Here is a 20,470-nt window from a genome sequence, read left to right as displayed (position 1 = left end):
ACTTGAGACTTGACTTGGACTTGTGACCAAAGACTTGAGACTTGACTTAGACTTGTGACCAAAGACTTGAGACTTGACTTGGACTTGAGCTCAAAGACTTGAGACTTAACTTTGGACTTGCAAAACATGCCTTGTGAGCATCTCTGCATTGGTTGAGACTATCACAGCGGTGACTGGCAGAGCAAAGAGAACCGGCAGCCATTTGGGGTTTGTTAAATATTAACCTGTTTTATAGCTGTGGACATGGAGACCAGAGAATGTGCCTCTGATGCATGAGTCTCTCAGTACATCGAGCACCACGAGGCACAAACAGGTGCTCGTGTATTAGCTCTATAGCTACTTTAGTAGCATTGATTTGGGCAAAACACACAAGAGTCTGTGAGGAAAGCTCACGTCTTCTTTATGGCTCGATTACTAGCTTATTGTTGAGGCATATTTCCTGTCTTGGCCTAACCCAATCATGAGGCTAATTATTATTATGATTTCCAGCATAGAAAGATTTTGTCATGTAATCTAATACAGTGGTTCTCTAATGGGGGTCCGGGGACCCCCAGGGGTCCGCGGCACTTTGCCAGGGGGTCCGTGAAAGGTTTTCAGGAAAATAAAAATAAAAACTTTTTTTGTGTGTGCAAAAGCTTCATAGTTCAACGAAAACATTGTATGCTTTAAATCTAAAATGTTTCATGTCTTACATTCTAATCTAACAAACCTATCAATTTAAAAGTCAAGCATGTTACCGTGGAAACAATTAAGCTTAGCCCAAAATCACAAATCAGAATGAGGGGGTCGCCGGTATATTTTCTATCTTGTAAGGGGTCCTGGGCTGAAAAACATTTGAGAACCTCTGATCTAACAGATTTATCTTTTGTTATATATTACATAATCTGTACTGGAGAACATGGTTAAGGAGAGGCTCACAACTTGAAATCAGTGCAGTTATGTTAACATAGAGTTTAACGTCTCTGATTTTGGAATGATAGAACAGTGCTTTGTCTACAGGCCATCTCATTTTGGCTGTTTACTTACTAGAGCTGCCACGATTAATCGATTAGTCGATCGACAGAAAATTAATCGTCAACTATTTTGATAATCGATTAATCGTTTTCAGTACAATTTTAAGAGAAAAGGTCGAAATTCTCTGATTCCAGCTTGCAGACCCCTGAGGCATCACCTCAGACTGTGTGTTCATTTTGAACAATTTCCATAATTGAAAATCGGGAAAATTAACGATTGATTATCGATAGCATAATAATAATAATAATATATATATATATTTTTTTTTTACTCTGGTCTGGTAATAACGTTGCGCGTTCTCGGCCAGCTATAATGGCGATGCCGCTGTGTAGTAAGAATATCAGACACTAGCGCTGTGGCCAGGTAAACAAACATGTTACATGTCAGGTTACATGATGTAAGGCAATCGGCGTCTTCCAGCTTAGCTGACAGCACAAGAGTCAAATCAACAGGCCTGAGCCAGACCGCTGGGTGCGTTTGTTTGTGTCCCCGGCGCATGCCGGTGTGAATTCCCCATGTTTAAAACTGTTTTGTTGGCACAAAGGCCCGTGCCCAGCCAGAAAACTAGAGACTATATGAAGCTCCACCTCACGTTAGTCGGCTGTGCAATGGAGTGGGGCGAGGAGGAACAAATTCCACCCAAACCTAGTCTGCAACAAAAAATAAAAATAAAATAAATAATAATAATAATAATAATAATAATAATCGATCAAAATTCCAAATGATCCTTAACGATCAATTATCGATTTTCGATAATTGATGAACATCCCTACCTCAGACTGTGTGTTTTCTGTGTCATTCAGGTGCCATGCAGACCCCTGAGGCAGGCGCTGACTCCACCTCCACTGTCCCTCTTCAGACCACCGTGCCTGTCCAGCCTACTGGCCCCACCCAGCAGGTGCCTGTCCAGCAGCAGGTACCCACAGCCCCTGTGTGTGTGTGTGTGTGTGTGTGTGTGTGTGTGTGTGTGTTTGTGTGTGTGTGTGTGTGTGTGTGTGTGTGTGTGTGTGTGTGTGTGTGTGTGTGTGTGTGTGTGTGTGTGTCTGTGTGTGTGTGTGTGTGTGTGTGTGTGTGTGTGTCTGTGTGTGTGTGTGTGTGTGTGTGTGTGTGTGTGTGTGTGTGTCTGTCTGTGTGTGTGTGTGTGTGTGTGTGTGTCTGTGTGTCTGTGTGTGTGTGTGTGTGTGTGTCTGTGTGTGTGTGTGTGTGTGTGTGTAAACATTGTTTTTTTTTTTTTTTTTTACTTATTTATTTTATTATTTTCACAGTCTAGTTTAAAATTGTATTTCAATTTACCACAATGTTTTAGTTTCAATTTTAGTTTCGTTTTCCATAATATCCTTGCACTGTGAAAGATTAGTACAGTTTGCAGTGCGTATTGAACATAAACCCTGGTACCTACCTAAACTGTTTGGTACCAATACGCGGATTGTTTTACACCCCCTAACATACATGCATGCATGCCTGTATTTTTGAGCACACTTGTGTGTTTCTGCTGACTCGTCATAAAGAGCGCCGTCTTAAGTTATAACTGTCTCCAATTTGTCTTGCCAGGCGCAGACTGTTCAACAGGTTCAACATGTTTACCCAGCACAGGTCCAGTATGTGGAGGAAAACAGTGGCGTCTACACCAATGGCAACATGTGAGTCAGTCTGTTCACCCAGCTCTGTCTGCTCTCACACCACATGTGAGTCAGTCTGAGGCCATTTACACCTGGCGCTAACATGCGTTTTCTGTGATCAGATTGCAATCCGATTGTGTTTTATCACTTGAAATGCCAGGTGTAAACACCCCCCAAAACGCATTGAAGAAGGATTGCAATCTGATCGGCCAAACCACCTCCGGAGGTGGTCAGGGATGCATCGTGTACACATTGAACACAAGTGTAAATGCAATGTGTCCTCTCTATCTGGATACAGCAACTTTATGCGGATTGAGAGGACAACCATTTCTGCAATCAGATTGCAGAAAACGCATGTTAACGCCAGGTGTAAATGGCCTCTCTGTTCACCCAGCTCGGCTCTCACACCCCTCCTATCCGCTCAGCGGTAGCGCTACGTCTTTGCACCTTCTCTAAAGTCACTTCACCACCATTCATGTCACAAGCACATGGCGTGGTGGTGGTGGGTTAGGGGGAGTTTTCAAAATGTGTGTGTTCGATTGTGCCCGGCCACCTGAAGATGACCAGAAGTGCTGAAGCTGCACCTGCCCAACCCCCCCAGCACCGCCATCCCCTCCCCCCTCCCCAACCACCGCGGGCCTGAGGAATGGGGTTATGTACACACTCCACTAAACCCAAGCAGTGTTTGTTCTACTGTGATAGACACACACAGACACACACGCACACACACAGACACACACACACACAGACACACACACACACACACACACACACACACACACACACACACACAGACACACACACACACAGACACACACACACACACACACACACAGACACACACACACACACACAGACACACACGCACACACACAGGCACACACACAGACACACACACACACACACAGACACACACACAGACACACACACACAGACACACACACACACACACACACACACACGTCATGTGACTTCAGCTGCTGGTGGAGAGACTCATAGAGGGGTATTGGCAGACTTAGTGCTTAGAGATGCACACAAATACAAGAGGACACACATACAGAGAGCGAGCAGCTGAGCACATGAGCAGAGAAGCAGAGCAGATTATATAGCAGATGGCCGGGGAAGGGGGGGTTTACTTTGCCACATATCGGAGTAATACATGCACGTCTGTATTGGAAAGAAAGTTGATATAGTCACGAACTGAAAGTCAATTTAGCAGGATCAACATTTGTGTGAGACGCACACACGACCTGAATTGTCCTGATGTGCTCTCCTGACCAAATACTGACTTTATTTGCCGTTTCTCTGATATTCCACAAAAAGATGGTAATAATATCATGTATCTGTATACGCTGATTCTTCAGATAATTAACTGAAATAGGCCCATTATAGAAGCATCCTGAATATCACAGCAGCCGTGCCAGACGCCCCCTGCTGGAAGACCACTGGAAAATAATAGTGGGAAGTCCAGCACCTTGTTGTTAAAGAGGCCCACTGGTCATGAACACATGGAAAAACTTTGAGTCATTGTGAGCTATTTCATTCACACTCATTTCAGTTAGCTGTTTACACTCTTTAAGATAACTTGTTGACTCTGACTTGGATGGCAATTGGCACGGTCGGCAACTTAACAGGGCTAATGTTAGCCTAAGGGGTACTTAGTGGTAGCCTGGGTAAACTAGCCTGGGTAAACCCAGCCCCCAGTTAACTGGAGAGATAACCCATTATCTTATCAGCGTTGAGTGCAAAATGGCCACAGCTAATTCACACAAAAATAGTCATCAAAGTATAATTAAAAAGTAGAAATGCCTTGAAGTCAGGAGAGATTTTTGCCCCATTGTTTTTTTGGGGGGGCGCCTAGCCTAACTGCTTCACCTCTCCTCTCTGTGCAGAAGGACCTACTCGTACTCGGAGCCTCAGCTGTACAGCCAGAACAGTGGAGGGAGCTACTTCGACACGCAGGGCTCGCCGCAGGTGTCCACGGTGGTGACGTCCCATGGCATGACCAACAACGGAGGAGGCGGAGGGGGCAACGGGGGGATGAGCATGGGTCTGACGGGGGGCCAGGTCATCAGCAGCGGCTCCGGGGCCTACCTCATGGACAACGCTGGCCCCCACCCTGCCGCCCAGACCCCCAGGGCCTCCCCGGCCACTGTGAGTGTACGGACCCCCTCTATTTTCTCTTCCTTAGCTGCCTTAGCCTGTGCCTGTTTTGTTGTTGTGTGTTTCAACAGTACGGTTAGAACGGAAGCCTGCCAGGTGACATCGGGAAAACAATATTTATATATATATATATAATATATTTGTGTAATGTGTGGGCCAGGATGGAGTATAGCGTGAGTTACTAAAGTGTGCGAAGAATCTGGGGAAAGCGTGAGCACAGTTTTAAAAAAGGAACTGTTTTATGAGTAATTATACGACAGTTTTCTGATGGTAAATTGAAGATTACAATTAATTAATTAATTAATTGGGGGGGCGTGGCTGTTCCCACTGCCTCTTGTCTCCTGGATTACTTCATATACAGGCACATATTTATGCACAGTTAAGTGCATAAGGAAGTGTGTGGGGGGCAATAGTGTAAACACAGTGCGTCGCTGTCCGTACTGCCCCCTCACACTTCCTGAATGGTATTGCATCAAGGATTTTTTTTATATCAACGATATAAAAGTGGATTTTATGCAACAATTTGGAAGCGGCAACAACAGTTATTTAGAAGAAGAGGATGTTAGGCATCAGATAGCGTCTTCACTTCAGGTTTCTGGCTCAGGTGAGGACTGGTTTTAAGACCTAGATCGGCGCGGCGGTCTGATGGGAGATGCTAATAGGGTCCCCGCCGGGCGCTAACGCTCAGTATGAGCGTTAGCGCCCGGCTAGCAGGGTAAGTTCTGCCATGCTTGGGTTCAGTGGTGCTTGCTTTTGGATCTTTTCTAGACGTTCCTTATTTTGGCTAGTTGTCAGCGACGTGTCGTTCTACAGCAACTGCTTCTTTTTCTTCTTCCTGTTCTTTTTGTTTCCCCCCCTCTCTTACATTTTGTTGTCCTGTGCTCCTTGGTTTATCAGATTGAAATGGCGATTGAGACGCTCCAAAAATCTGAGGGTTTATCCAGTCAGAGAAGCTCGCTGCTCAACAGCCATGTAAGTCGCCGTTATGATCGAATGCTTGACTTTGCCTTTGCCTTAACTTTGGTTTACGCTCACCGTCTCTCCTGCTTTCTCTGCCTCCTCCTCGCCTCAACTCTCTTTTTCTTTTGCTTTGTTTGAATTCAAATCGTTACTGCTTGAAATCGATGGCTGCTTTTTAGAAGTGCTTCCTCCTTCCTCACTGCTGCTGCAATGGGATGGAAAAAAACGTTGGATTGAGATGTTACCACCAGAGAGCTTAGACTGGCCCCCAGTGTGTGAATCTCTTGATTAAAAAAACGCATATCTCCTCTTACAGCTGCAGTGGCTGCTGGACAACTATGAGACAGCAGAGGGCGTGAGTCTACCACGATCCACACTCTACAATCACTACCTGCGCCACTGCCAGGAGCAGAAACTGGACCCCGTCAACGCGGCCTCCTTTGGCAAACTCATCCGGTCCATCTTCATGGGCCTCCGTACAAGACGCCTCGGCACAAGGTGAGCTGGGAGTAGGGATGCCACGGTGTGAACATTTTCACACCGAATAATAAGCACGTGACCTCACCGGTATTACCGGTTACACCGGGAAATTAGTTCCTACTAGTGCATGTTGTTCCCGGGAACAATAACAGTGAGACACCAGTCGGGTGTCCATAGCAGCTAGACTAGAGCGAACGTTACGTTATATGTATGTTGATAATACAAGTTTTAAAGTAAGCAAGAGTCTATGCTTTAACCGTCCATTCTGTAGGTTCATAGAGACAAGACGCACGCTGCTGCTGTTTAAAGTACTAACGTTAGCATGGACGCTCACAGACTCGTGCATCACAACTCATGGCTACATCTGACTCGAGACAACTTTTCAGACGCCCGTGGAGACAATCTTTCTCAAAAGAAACTAACGTTAGCGACACACCTGGAGACTTTTTCTGACATGGGATTAACAATACCAGCACGCAGCAGTAAGCAGGCAATGACTGAATGCTGGTAAGTCCTCCCTCCCGTTAGCATTGATGCTAAGTTAGCATCGACTTTTCGCTGTGCAAAAAAAGGCACATTTCCAGAGATGGCCCACAGTGACAACAGTATGCACACGCATGCAGGCTTAGCTAAGGGTCTTACCTACATGTGTATGAGGAGGGCATCATTTGTGTTCATAAGATGCATAGCGTTAACGCACGTTAGTTGCTGGTCTAACCATAACAGCGGAGCCACACTGCAGCCGAGAGGGAGCGCTTGTAATTTACACCGGCGCACGCTGAAACTGCTGCGTTTTCCTTTCAATTTTTCCTCCATAAAAACAAAAGGTGTTACCGGTGGGCACGTTATGTAATCGGTGTATTTCGTAACATGCTTATGGAAATAGTTTGACTCGGTCAAACCAAACGGTTCAGCTATATTTAGAATCGTGGAGAGACCATAGAACATTTCACTCAGACCAAAACGTAAAAAAACAACATCGAAAAAATATTCTCTTTAAATCCGCAGTTTTTTACGTTTTGGTTCGAGTGAAATGTTATGCGGTCTCTCCTGTTTCTAAATATATCTGAACCGTTTGAACCCTCGCTTCTCTTCTTGGGTCCTGCTCCTATTCACACAGCGAATAGGATGTAGCCTTTGTAACATTTGAATTAAACCCTTTTCTCCTCTCTGTGTGTCCACGTTTGGCTTTGTCTCGCAGAGGGAACTCCAAATACCATTATTATGGTATCCGGGTCAAACCAGATTCCCCCCTCAACAGACTACAGGAGGACATGCAGTACATGGCCCTCAGACAGCAACCTGTTCAGCAGAAACAGAGGTATAACACAGGCACACAATCACACACACGCACGCACACACCCACACACACACACACACACACACACACACACACACACACACACCCACACACACACACACACACACACACACACACACACACAATCACACACACACACACACACACACACACACACACACACACACACACTCACACACACACGCGCACACACACACACACACACACACACACACACGGGTGCACACGCAACACACACTTTTGATAGATACTGAGGTGAGCCTTGCAATCTCAGGTTCAAGCCGGTGCAGAAGGTGGATGGTGGCTCTGGGGAGAACTACTCAGGTGGCGGGCAGCAGCCTTCCAGTGCAGCAGAGCAGACGGTCATTGCACAGAGCCAGCAACACCAGCAGTTCCTGGGTCAGCCTCTTTTCTCTTGACCTTTGTCTGTATGCCCGCTTCTCATGATTGTGCTTCTGTCTGTTACAGCCTTTCCATTCTCTAAATCTAGATTTGGATATGGAATATACAGTGTTACAGTGTTACTGTTACAACCTTTCTGTTCTCTAAATTACAAATGTCAAAAATCGATTATTTAAAAAAAATAAAAAATAAAAAAAATATATATAATGGAAGTACATGCAGTTGTTTATTTGGATCATAATACAATGCAATTCCAAATGCACTTTTATTTTAAAAGTAGCCACACAGTGAGAAAAAAGAAAGTGAGAAAAAATAAATCATGTATTGGGGAAAGAAGTGATGCATCGATTGAAGATGCATCGAGATGCATCGATAATCTTAATATAATATAATCGTAGCCCTCTGAATCGTAATCGAATTGAATCGTGAGGCCAGTGAAGATTCTCAGCCCTAGTTACTGTTACAAGCTTTCTGTTCTCTAAATCTTGATTTGGATATAGACATATAGACAGTGAAAAGAGTGTTTGAGATTGGCTTTCGGCACGCTTGAGCATTGAACTGGGTTCCACTGGAATAGACTGAAATCTTCTTCTTTGTTCATACCTGCAAGTTAAATGGAGTTGTCCTCCAACCCCCAAATCCCCACCCCTCCAACAGATGCATCACGAGCGTTGCCTGACTTTGTGGAGCTGGATCTGGGAGAGAGCAACGTCGACAACATCACCCCAGAGGACGTCAAAGCTCTCCAGTCCCTTTACAGAGAGCACTGTGAGGTGAGGCCGTTCATCTTTCACTTCATATTCAGTCTCAAGCTTGTCAGCACTGCATCACATTATGGCAGCTCTAAAATATTCAGGGTAAACATGGCACCAGCGGTGTTAGCCCGTCCGTGCATGGGGCATCCTGGGTGCTCGGTTGGGTAAGGTGCATAGCCTGTAAGGAATGGGGGAAAAAACTGTCATTGCATGAGATTTGTCGGTTTTGTTTCAGGCCATCCTGGATGTGGTTGTCAACCTCCAGTTCAGTCTAATCGAGAAGCTGTGGCAGACGTTCTGGCGTTATTCTCCCTCCGACTCTGTAGAGGGCGCCACCATAACAGAAAACAGGTGAGGTCAAGACGATACCTCTGGCTTGGTCGGGCGCTCCTACAGGCACACCAAAGAGCGTGGAAGGAAAGAGACGACACTCCGGCCATTTTTGGAAACAGAATGCGCCTCGCAGTGGTCAGCTGCGGTAGCGCTGGCCCCTATAATCAGCCTCTCTAAACAGTAACTCAACGGGAGTTGAACCTCGGGTCCTTTTCATTAGGTATTTATCTTGAAAAAACTAAACAAAGAAAACGAAAAATTTGGCTTAGTTTCCACAATATGGTTGTTGTTTTACATCCCTGCACTACACCTCTTCAATCAAGATTTGCAGTACGCTCGGAAAAGATGTGAATCCCCAAAGTTTAGAGTGTTCTTCCGTTGAGTTACTGTTTAGACAGGCTGATTATAGGGGCCAGCGCTACCGCAGCTGACCACTGCGAGCCTGTGCGAGGTTCTTTTGGCGCTGTCACGCTTCCAAAAATAAAAAATGGCGGAGGCTGCTGGGCGCTGATGTTGCAATGGGGCAATATGGAGCTGTCATTTCTTTCCATAAAAGTTCTTTGGGCACACTCGGCCGTGTCTGCGGGTGGGAAGCCGGATTAGGGTATGTGTCCTGGGTCACTGCACTAGCACCACCTCTGGTCGGTCGGGGCACCTGTTCAGCGGGAAGGAGAGCTTGGGGGCAGTAATGTGTTCCTCTGCACGCGCTACATCCTGCCGGTGAAACTCCTCGCTGTCAGGTGAAAAGAAGCGGCTGACGACTCTCACATGCCTCGGAGGAGCCATGCGAGAGTCTCTACACCCTCCCCAGATCAGCAGATGGGGTGGAGCAAGGACCGGGACAGCTCAGGCAGGGGAAATTGGCAATGTACAATAGAGAGGCAAAGTGACCGCCTACTTCCTGCTTCAGCACTGTACCAGAGATTTTCATCCACCATTTATTTTCCCATAGACATTTAGTAAAATGCTTATAAAAAATAGTTTTACTTCTTCTTCAAACCAAACGGTTCAGCTATATTTAGAATCGGGAGAGACCATAGAACATTTCACTCGGACCAACAAAAAAAACTACATTGAAAAAATATTTTCTTTAAATCCGTATTTTTTTTAACGTTTTGGTCCTAGTGAAATGTTATGTGGCCTCTCCTGTTTCTAAATAAATCTGACCCGTTTGGTTTGAACAAGTAAAACAATTACTTATAAGCAGTTTACGAAATGTCTACGGGAAAATAAATGGCGGATGAAAATCTCTGGTACAGTGCTGCTGAACCAGGAAGTGACATTCCACTTTGACTCTATTGGGAGAAAAAGGGTAAAAAAAAAATCCACTTCATTTCATAATAATCTGAGAGATGATGGTTTGTTAATTCCGCAGCAGTGTGAGTGAGATCGAAGCGCGCCTGCCCCGCTCACAGCTCCTGGTGCTGTGCAGGAACGAGGCTGTGCTCAGATGGATGAGCACCTGTGACCATCTGATGTACCAGGCCCTGGTGGAGATCCTCATCCCTGATGTCCTCAGACCCATTCCCAGTGAGACACACGCACGTGCACGCGCACACACCAGTCCTCGTGTTTGCATGTGTGTGCTGTGGGAAACATTAACACTTTGTTGTTGTTTTTTGTTGCCTTTTTTAGGTGCCTTGACTCAAGCCATCCGCAACTTTGCCAAAAGCCTGGAAGGTTGGCTCAACATTGCCATGAATGCCATTCCACAGAGAATGATCCAGACCAAGGTAATACTTTAGACTATTTCTCAATTATTTAATTAACACATTATTCACCTACAGTATATGTAGCCCCGCCCACTTGACCCAGTTGTGTTATGACTTCCTGTTCAAAACACCGTCTGGTTTTACCTGGTCACTAGTACTGTACTGTCACAGGAAGTGTAAACACAATAGGAAGTAACTGGCTGACCCCTGTGTTGGAACATGAACGTGAATAGTATTATAGTATCTTCTATCCGTGTTAAATGGCACGTATAACTATGTAACAGCTGGGTTTCTGTGTGCACATTCTCATAGGTTGCCGCTGTTAGTGCCTTTGCGCAGACACTGCGCAGATACACATCTCTGAACCATCTGGCTCAGGCGGCACGCGCCGTGTTGCAGAACACCTCGCAGATCAACCAGATGCTGAGCGACCTCAACCGCGTCGACTTTGCCAACGTGCAGGTCTGGACCGCTGCCTGTGTTTTCATATTTTGACCGCTGGTGATCTTGTTGTACAGCACTTTGATATTCCTCAGTGTGTCTCCAACACCTATCTGTTACAGTGTAGGAAATAAAAAAATAAAAATTTAGGGGCAACTTTTGCCCCCACTGTCTAAAAACTGGGGGCGTTTACAAAATCTTGGGGGCACTTTATAAAAGTAGTAATTAGTGCATAAAGTTGATAAAGCGTAGTGTGAACAACAGCACTGTTTGTGTGAGTGCGTTCTTCATCGTTGTCTTCTGGCAGCCAGCTTGCAGGTGCTGAGTGTGTGTTAGAGATGGAAATTAAATCAATTGAATGAAAATAAAATTATCAAAATATTGGGGGCAATTTTTGCCCCTGGATCCTGGTTTTTAGGGGCATTCTGACATTTCTTGGGGACATTTTTGCCCTTGGCCCTGGCTAAATTCCTACACTGATCTGTTACCAAAAACACTTAATTTCTCATGTCTTTTTTGTTTTGTTTTACTTTCTCCCAGTGAGCCTCAGCCCAACACTTTGTGTCTGTCAGACAGTGACGTTCTTTCTCTCCACGTTGCGCTCTATAGGAGCAGGCATCGTGGGTGTGCCAGTGTGAGGAGGGTGTGGTCCAACACTTGGAGCAGGACTTCAAGGCCACGCTGCAGCAGCAGAGCTCTCTGGAGCAGTGGGCCGCCTGGCTGGACAACGTGGTGACTCAGGTGCTCAAGCCCTACGAGCACCGGCCGACCTTCCCCCGCGCCGCCCGGCAGTTTCTGCTCAAGTGGTCCTTCTACAGGTCTGCAACAAACCAACCGTACTGTAGGAGCCCTATTCGCCTTATTCTTTGCACATACAAGGACGCTTCTGCATGACGTCATTTTGTAATCGTCCTTCCGTTTTAGACACGGAAGTCGATTTCGCCTACCTTTATCATTTTTAGACTTGCCAAAAAGCTGTTTTCAAGCAAAAGGGTTATAAAAACTCTTATAAAGTTTTAATATTTTGTCGGATGAGAACGTAACATGCATGTGACGAGTTTATCACAATAACGCCTATTTGGACATTTTTAACGAGCAGCGAGGAGCGCTGGGCTGGCTGTGTGACCAGCCGTCAACCCCTACAGTAGGCTACTGCCTGGCAGTGAGAAAACACTGTCGACGTGCTTTTGTAACTAACGTTAAATGCCGACCGGGTACAGCCATCGGCTCCTCGCAGCAGTAACGCTATGAACATGTAACTGAAGTTGGCCGCAGTGTAGCTTCTGAATGTTGCCAAACTTCATTCATATAGTGACGTTTTGTTTTGAAATTGGCCGCCAACTAGCGCTGAACCGGAAGAACAAATGCAATTGCGTTGACGCGGAAGAGAGAAAAAGTGGGCGTGGTGAATGAGGTGAATAGGGCTGCAATGCTAGTTTTTCGGAGACCCGACGAAATTGCTGACGGTGTCTCTGCTGTGTTTCTGCCAGCTCTATGGTGATCCGAGACCTGACCCTGCGCAGCGCTGCCAGCTTCGGCTCCTTCCACCTGATCCGGCTGCTGTACGACGAGTATATGTTCTACCTGGTGGAGCACCGTGTGGCCCAGGCTACTGGAGAGACACCTATTGGTGTCATGGGGGAGGTACAACAACTGTGGCATCTTTCTTTCTTTTTTTTGTCTCGATACTTTGCTTTCCTCACTTTCGTAGTCGTCTATTTTGAGAGAAGTAAATCCACCAATTTCCAATGTGAAAAATAACTGGCTGCGGTGTCCTGGTGGTCCTGGTGGCGTATCCATGTAACTGCAACAACCTGGCCAGTCCGGCTGTGAATATTTCACATTATTATCTGGCAAAAATTCATCAATTTATTCATTGAAATAAATACGTATACAGTTATAACGGCTTGGAAATATTTTTGCCATCTCATATTTGTTATCGTACAGGAGGAAATCACCCCAGAGGACAGTTTTTACAATGTCAGAATTTTCCATGGTTAAATTCCTACCCTGTTATGAAATTTGCAATAAATTGACAAAAAACATGGCATGTCTAAATGGCCCCTCGAATGATGATGTTTCTCTCTGTTTTCAGTTTGACAGCCTCAACACCCTGTCTCTCTGTAACATTGACAAAGGTATGTAACAAACTGTCTCTCAGTAACATTGACAAAGGTATGTAACAAACTGTCTCTCAGTAACATTGACAAAGGTATGTAACAAAATATAATTTCTCCCTCATATGTTGTGTTATGTGTCATGTCAGTTGAGAGTACCTATGGCTTAGCCTCCTTTTGTTGCATCAAAAGAAGGGATTGAAAACATTAATGATCAAGAGAAACAACACTCAGACCTATAATATTAGCAAGCGAAACTGTTTTGCAGCTGCTAAAGCTGCGAATTGTCCTACTAAAAGTCAACTCTGAAGTCTGTCCCAGTACTTCTAACTGTGTTTAACCGTGTTCTCTCTCCTGTCTAGACGAAGTGAGCGAGCTGGACAGCGACCTGGAGGACGACCTTGAGGAGTCCGGGGAGCCTCTCGCCAAGCGGGAGAAGTCGGAGCACGAGGTGATCCAGGTGATCCAGGTGGGCGCGCTGGAGGACGGATCGCACCCCGTGGTGGGGGTGGTCCAGCCGGGCGTGCTCCACTCGCTGCCCCAGCCGCCGCAGGACCACGCCGAGCACATCCTAACGCCCTCCGCCGCCACGCCCACCATCCGCCACTGCAGCGCCACGGGCAACACCTACGCCTCCGTCTGAGAGGCTGAGGCTCACAGCCCACCTCGGCTGGTCCTATTTCTGCTCTCTCGCTCTCCACATATCTTTCTCTCTCCGTGTGTGTCTCGATATTTCTCTCTCTCACTCTTGCGTTGTGTCAGTCTGCCCCCTTGTGGACACATTGCCCTCTCTCCCTATCCAGCTCGCTCAGCGGAGGAGTGTTTGAAATGATGGTACTTTGGGCAGAGATGCGCCGTCAGTATCTCGACTGCTTAAATTCTGGATGCACTGCCTGCCATCCCGCTCCTTTAGAAGGCAGCAGCTGGAGGAGGGGACCTGAGGGAAATGGATTCATTTGATGTTAATTAAATGTTGCCTGATTAGTAGGGCTGTTGTGAACCAAAGGAAAATCTTTGAAATCTTGGTTCTACCTACTCTTCAACGCGGTTGGTCGATGGGAAGAGGAGTGGGGGGGGGTGATGGGAATCTGCATTGTATCTGTAGTTGGACTAAATCGGCCACAGTGCACTGATTGCACTGTATTTATAATGAGATGATAACAACAGACAACCGACCAGCGTGCATTTTGTTTGTAAGGATTTTGTCATCCTTTGAAAAAAAAAACTGCTCCACTCTGGAGCTCTCCAGGGTGTTGAACCTGTCTTGAGTCTTTTTGGCAATTAATTAGCCATTTTTGCCCATTTAGTCGCACCTAATTACCGAATAAAAAAATACGGCTCTGTTATGCCAGGCACAGACTACACAAATTCAGCCCGATAATAAAACGATTTGGTGCGTGTCGTTCCCGATGTTCTGCGTCAAGGGTTGGCAGTCCTGGTCGGGATCAGACTTGTCGTGCTACCCAGTCACGTCACGAATTCATGGCAGAATGATTGGCTAGTCTGACATAGTGAGATAATAGTGACATAGTGACATAATTCATGGCAGAATGATTGGCTAGTCTGACATAGTGACATCCTGTGATTGGCTAGTCTGACATAGTGACATCCTGAAAGACAAAATCACGTCTGATCCCGGGATTAGGTCCACGTGCAGAAAGATTCAGCGCGATGACGATCACACGTGAGGGCCGAACACAATTTGAATATTATTTATATTAATAATCAATCTTATTCCAAACACAATATACCTTATCATTACAAAATAAAATAAATCATGTGTCCCTCCCGCCCCCCAAAAAAGAATGGATTAAGAAGCACTTTTCTCCTTATGAAAGTAACACCAGCGATTGTCCGCCCAATGAGAATTTGGTCAGACAAGAGCTTATCGACCAACCAATCGACCAGAAGGTGTCAGCCCTACTCATTAGGCATACATTGCTGGCTTTGTCTGTGTATAGAGACCCAAAGTGGAACGCCTACTTCCTGCTTCAGCACTGTACCAGAGATTTTCATCCGCCATTTATTTTTCCCATAGACATTTCGTGAAATGCTTATAAAAATAGTTTTACTTGTTCAAACCAAACGGTTCAGCTATATTTAGAATTATGTTATATTTAGACCATAGAACATTTCACTCGGACCAAAACGTTAAAAAAACAAAACATCGAAAAAAGATTTTCTTTAAATCTGCAATTTTGTAAAGTTTTGGTCCGAGTGAAATGTTATGTGGTCTCTCCTGTTTCTAAATATATCTGAACCATTTCGTTTGACCAAGTAAAACTATTTTTATAAGCAAAATTTTTACGAAATGTCCATGGGAAAATAAATGGCGGATTTGAAAATCTCAGGTACAGTGCTGAAGCAGGAAGTGACGTTCACTTTGTCTCTCTATACAGACGGGTTCTATGTTAAAGGGAAATTACACTTATTTCATCGACTGGTGACGTCTCAAAGCTCAAATCCATGTCACTAGTCCCAGTGGAGCAGTCATTGATTGACTCAAGACGTAGGACAGTAGTCTTACCCTAGTGTGCATAGTTTTGCTTTCATTTCAGTTCATAATGATCCAAAACTCATGGTGCTATAATCGTTTCTCTCTCTCTCTATCTGTCTCTCTCTCTCTCTCTCTCTCTTTTTCATTTTCAATTGTCTCTCACAATTTTGGTATGATTTGTATCAATGTGCATTTCCAGGCGTCGACAAAATGATGTCCGGAGAAAAATATGATATTGTTTCATTTGTTTTGCATTTGTATGTAGCTAACAAACAAAGGGATGACATTTTATGTATGTATGACATTTGAAATAGGATCAAGGGGGGCCGTTTTGTCTCTTTCTGTCCGATCATTGTATGGTAGCCATCCACTGATAACCATATAACCACTGATGGCTTATTATAGCCAAGCCACACAGAGAAAGGAACCCCTAAACGAATATGTGTGCTGCTACTACTCGTGTATATAGAAAATGAGGTTGAGAAGACAGGCTGTACAAAACCACTTCCTCAATGCTAGCTAGCTTTTCTCTGCACTCGGTGCATTAAGGACTGCTCTTAACGCCTTTGTTCATTTTAGAAAGCTCTGTAAAGTGTGGTAAATGTGACAAGCTATCATCTTGAGATCTACTTTCTGGGCATGTTTTTCCCTGTCTGTGTTTTATTTTTTTTATTTTTTTTTTGCAGTTTCTATCTTTCTGAAATTTCTTTAAGTTCACCAAGGACCAAAAAACAAAACCAACAAGAGGAAGCTGAGCGAGTGAGCCGTTTTTTGGGCCACCCAAGAGCTGTTTCCTGTCCCACAGTGCCATGTTGCAGAGCAGAAGGATTGTCAGGGATTTTATGTACCTCGGCTTTATCATAGTGCCTTATCCTTAAATGCAGCTGTCCTCGTAGTCCTGACTGTGTGGTCCAGAGAGCTGCGGCTGTCCTCGTAGTCCTGACCGTGTGGTCCAGAGAGCCACCACAGCCACCTTCTGCGTTGCCCCCTTGTGGCTGGATTTGGGCTGGCTCATCAGTGTCGAGAGGCCAGGGGATGCAGGCACCTGTTGATTCCTCCGGATGGCTTTCTCCTAAGCTTAACGTTAGTTTCCTGAATCACGATGGTCTTTTTTAGCCTTGCTCCTTGCTCTCACTCTGTCCACTCGAGGCCTATTTATGCATTGGCCTCTGTTATTGGGTGAATTGTGTTTGTGCACGTGGGTGCATGGTTGTGCACTTGCGTCGGGTGTGTGTGTGTGTGTGAGAGTGAGAGTGTGTGCAAGTGTATATGCACGTGCGTCTGTGTGTCAGTGTGAGTGTGTGCGCATGTGAGTGTGTATGTTGGAACACATCCATCAGTCACCCTACCTCAAACCAGTGGTGCCAGCCCTTTGACTCGTGCAGCGCAGTCACCAAACCTTATTGCACACACCACTGTACTGCACAACACTACACACACACACACGCACGCATGTCACACACACACACAATACAGAAAATATACATTGCTTTTCTCACCTCTGATGGACATTTTCATTTCCATTTTTGTAGTCCACAAATGCTTCATCCTTTGTTCCCTGTTTAAAGATCATCCTTGTACAGTGGACCAAAAGTAGATATTTTCTGATATTCAAAGATATAGTATATATATGACGCTGATACACTACATTTGTTTGTTTCTTTCCATGTGGTTGATCTGATTGTTTATATGTGATTGTTTCTTTTGGTAGCTCCTCTGTAACTGGTTCATAGACTGTGAAATGGGAAGGGCATGGGGACTAACTTCTGATTTCATTAGAGACTAAAATCCGTACTTGAACTGTTATAGATAGCCTTTTATGTTGTGGAGACGTTCAAAGATTAATCCTCTAAATGGGAAAGATTTTATATTGTTTTTTGTTCATTTTGTTTTTCACTCTTGCGGGGATCTGTCTATGCCATTTCTCTGCACAAATCTTTATTTATTGATATTTATTGTGCATTTATTTTGCTGTTATAGATGCTTTTTATGCACCTGTATCTTGAAACTGTCTTAAATTTTTGGAAATTGTTAATGAATCATACCACTGCGAAGAACAGAGTTGCTGTACAGAAGGACTGAAAGGTTTTCATAAGACTGAGGATTTCTCGTTTGAATTTTTAAAAATATATTTTTCCATGCGGCAGGTCATATGTAGTTGATTAATATAAGGGGTTTGTCGCCATTTGCTGTAATCACATCCTTATAGGTCCGATCACTAATCCCCCAAAAAATCTGTGAGATCTTACGAATACACAGGCTCTTAAACAATTCAATGTTGTTCAATTAAATTCAACTGCCGCACCAGTTCCGAAACCAAACGCACGCTCAAATTGGGTTTACTCATAATATTGCTAAAGGATGTTTGGATAAGGGATTCTAAAACTGTGCAAAATGTCAAGGAATGAATAGTAAGTAGCTGGTACAGTAGGTGGAGGCCTATGGCATTTTGTTTACATCAGTCTGTGTAGAGACTGACCCATATTGATTTATACTGACTGATATTGATGGATTTTGGGGGCGGATATCGAAATTAGGGCGTAAAAAAAATCATATTTATATATGTGTATATATATACACACACACAAGAGATTGACTCCTGGCATAAAACTGCCAAATGCAAGTTAGTTTGGAGACAAAATGAGAGTTAAGAACATTTCTAATAACGAAATAGTTCTTCTCCCTTCCCTACTTTAGAGCCCCTCCAAGCAGTCTCACAGAAAACTGTGTAGACACACGACAAAGGGACCGCCCCCTGTCCCTGAGACCTTGTGTGATTGGCTGCCGACTCCGAATTGTTGATGCCATTGTAGAAAGGGGCGTGGTTCTCCCCGTCACTGAAAACCTCATTATGTAGTCAATTGCTGGGTCGGTCATACCCGTTATGAACGACCGTTTTGCAGAATTTCACATAAATGCTCTCGTCAATGGCAGCTGTACCTGTCACCCTCTAGTGATTGTCAAATACAAAACTCAACTCCCATATTCAAACACTGCAGATGTTAACTTGTGTTATTTTGTGCCTGAAATGGAGATGGCTTACAGTAAAATATTTTTCTTTGAATCGTCTGTGCTTTATGATCATAAGTGCTTTTTGGTCTTGCACGCCTACTGTGTGCTGCTAGAATCCGTTATTGTCAATTCAATTCAACTTTATTTTCTTTATTTTTTATTTTTTTCTCCGTTCTTTTCTTTTATTCTTTTTTTTTTTTTTTTTTACTTAGAACATGTGCCAGACAGTGATTCAGCTTTCTACAACTCCAAGCCTGCCTGGTTAACACTGGACTGAAGCGAATGCTGCCAACTCAATTGTACTTTATTCCTCATATGTCTTTTAAAATTGAGAAATATGGTTGTTTTGTAACAACTGTTTGCAAGTGAGCCCGTTTACAACCAGAAAACAAAACAAAAGAAGAAGAAAAAGCTCTTCTTTTAACAACTTCTTACAGGAGCGAAAGCTAAGACATGCCTTCTCCAGCTGGAGAAGACGGCAGCTTCACTGACCCATAGCAGACTCCAGTGCCTTTGATTTCAGCCCAGCCACAGCAGACAGCCTGGGGGACGATCGCTCTCTGGCTGTGCAGGGCAGACATTTTCCCTGCTGCTCCTGAAGGCCTCTTCAGGGAGCACAGACATCTCTCAGACTGGACGATTTCGACATTCTCTGATCAATGTGACCACACCCACACACCCACAAACTGGTTACACACACGGTAGTGGATTACCCCGCAGATGGTTTAAGCATTTTGTTGTATAAAATAGACTATCACTCGACGAAGGTGGGGAGTGGAGTTGAATGCTCTCTTGAACTAGATTAATTTTTATCGTGATTGTGATTTTCTTTTGTCAGATGATATTTTCTGAATGCTGTGTTCAGTTTGAGATTTGTATTTGGATGTTTCAAGTGCCATTCGACAGTGTAGTGAGTTGTGGCCATCTGTAGCACGCTCTGATGCAAGCACAAGCATTTGGCAGTGGCATTTGGGAAAGGTTTTTATTTTGATTCACCCTAGAAAAAAAGGAAAAAAGTTGTATATATCAGAAATGGAAAAAGTATATATATTTATTTGTGTCTTATTTGGTTTGTTCTTTCAGTGAACTTTTTATGATATGTTGGCAAAAGTGCTTTTGTGATTTCTTTTTCTCTTTTTGGATAATGTATAGTATCTAATATATATATAAACATACATATATATATACACACATTTCACGTGACTTTCTTTTTGTGTGCCGTTTCAACTTCTTTCTTAGTATACTGTATCTTCTCAAATTGGCAAGAGCAAACCAATGTGTGTAGGGGTGATTTGTATTGTGTATTTTACAGAAAAAACGAGGACAACTGGGGGACTTTTATATTTATAAAGACATTATCATTGAGTGTGTCGTATTGATGAATATAGAAACTATTAAAGACACATGTAGTTTGGTTTTCTGAATATTTCAGATCTCAGCTCAGGCTAGCTTATTAGTGTTGTTTTCTTAAAATTTGTGGCTTGTCTTTCCAGTAATAAACTTTTTCTTGTTCAAAGTCAGTGTTTGTTCTCATAATTGTGACTCCCCCCTACACACACACACACACACACGTCAAATCCCAAAATTAAAATGGAGAAAACTATTCAACAATGAGTCGCAAACAGCAGTTAGCCTATTCGCTTT

General features: G+C 44.2%; 1 protein-coding gene across 3 annotated transcripts; it reads left to right on the top strand.

Moving 5' to 3' along the window:
- Positions 1–1,822: 1,822 nt before the first annotated feature.
- Positions 1,823–13,960, top strand: rfx3 (regulatory factor X, 3 (influences HLA class II expression); the record flags this gene model as incomplete). 3 transcript variants are annotated; one of them, XM_083657563.1, is made up of 16 exons in its annotated part: positions 1,823–1,912; positions 2,566–2,654; positions 4,526–4,787; positions 5,694–5,768; positions 6,073–6,254; positions 7,438–7,557; positions 7,832–7,956; positions 8,617–8,732; positions 8,950–9,065; positions 10,423–10,577; positions 10,683–10,780; positions 11,072–11,221; positions 11,810–12,018; positions 12,691–12,844; positions 13,296–13,338; positions 13,680–13,960. In XM_083657563.1, 16 exons carry the CDS (start codon positions 1,823–1,825, stop codon positions 13,958–13,960), a joined length of 2,265 nt encoding a protein of 754 aa, XP_083513689.1. The 3 variants fall into 3 exon arrangements, with proteins under 3 accessions (XP_083513689.1, XP_083513688.1, XP_083513687.1); XM_083657562.1 differs by having other exon boundaries at positions 1,823–1,930; positions 2,572–2,654; XM_083657561.1 differs by having other exon boundaries at positions 1,823–1,930.
- Between the last annotated feature and the right edge of the window lie 6,510 nt (positions 13,961–20,470).

Source organism: Poromitra crassiceps, assembly GCF_964638095.1.
Source record: "Poromitra crassiceps genome assembly, chromosome: 21".
Classification (NCBI taxonomy): domain Eukaryota; kingdom Metazoa; phylum Chordata; class Actinopteri; order Beryciformes; family Melamphaidae; genus Poromitra; species Poromitra crassiceps.
This window is presented reverse-complemented; position numbering and strand designations above follow the sequence as displayed.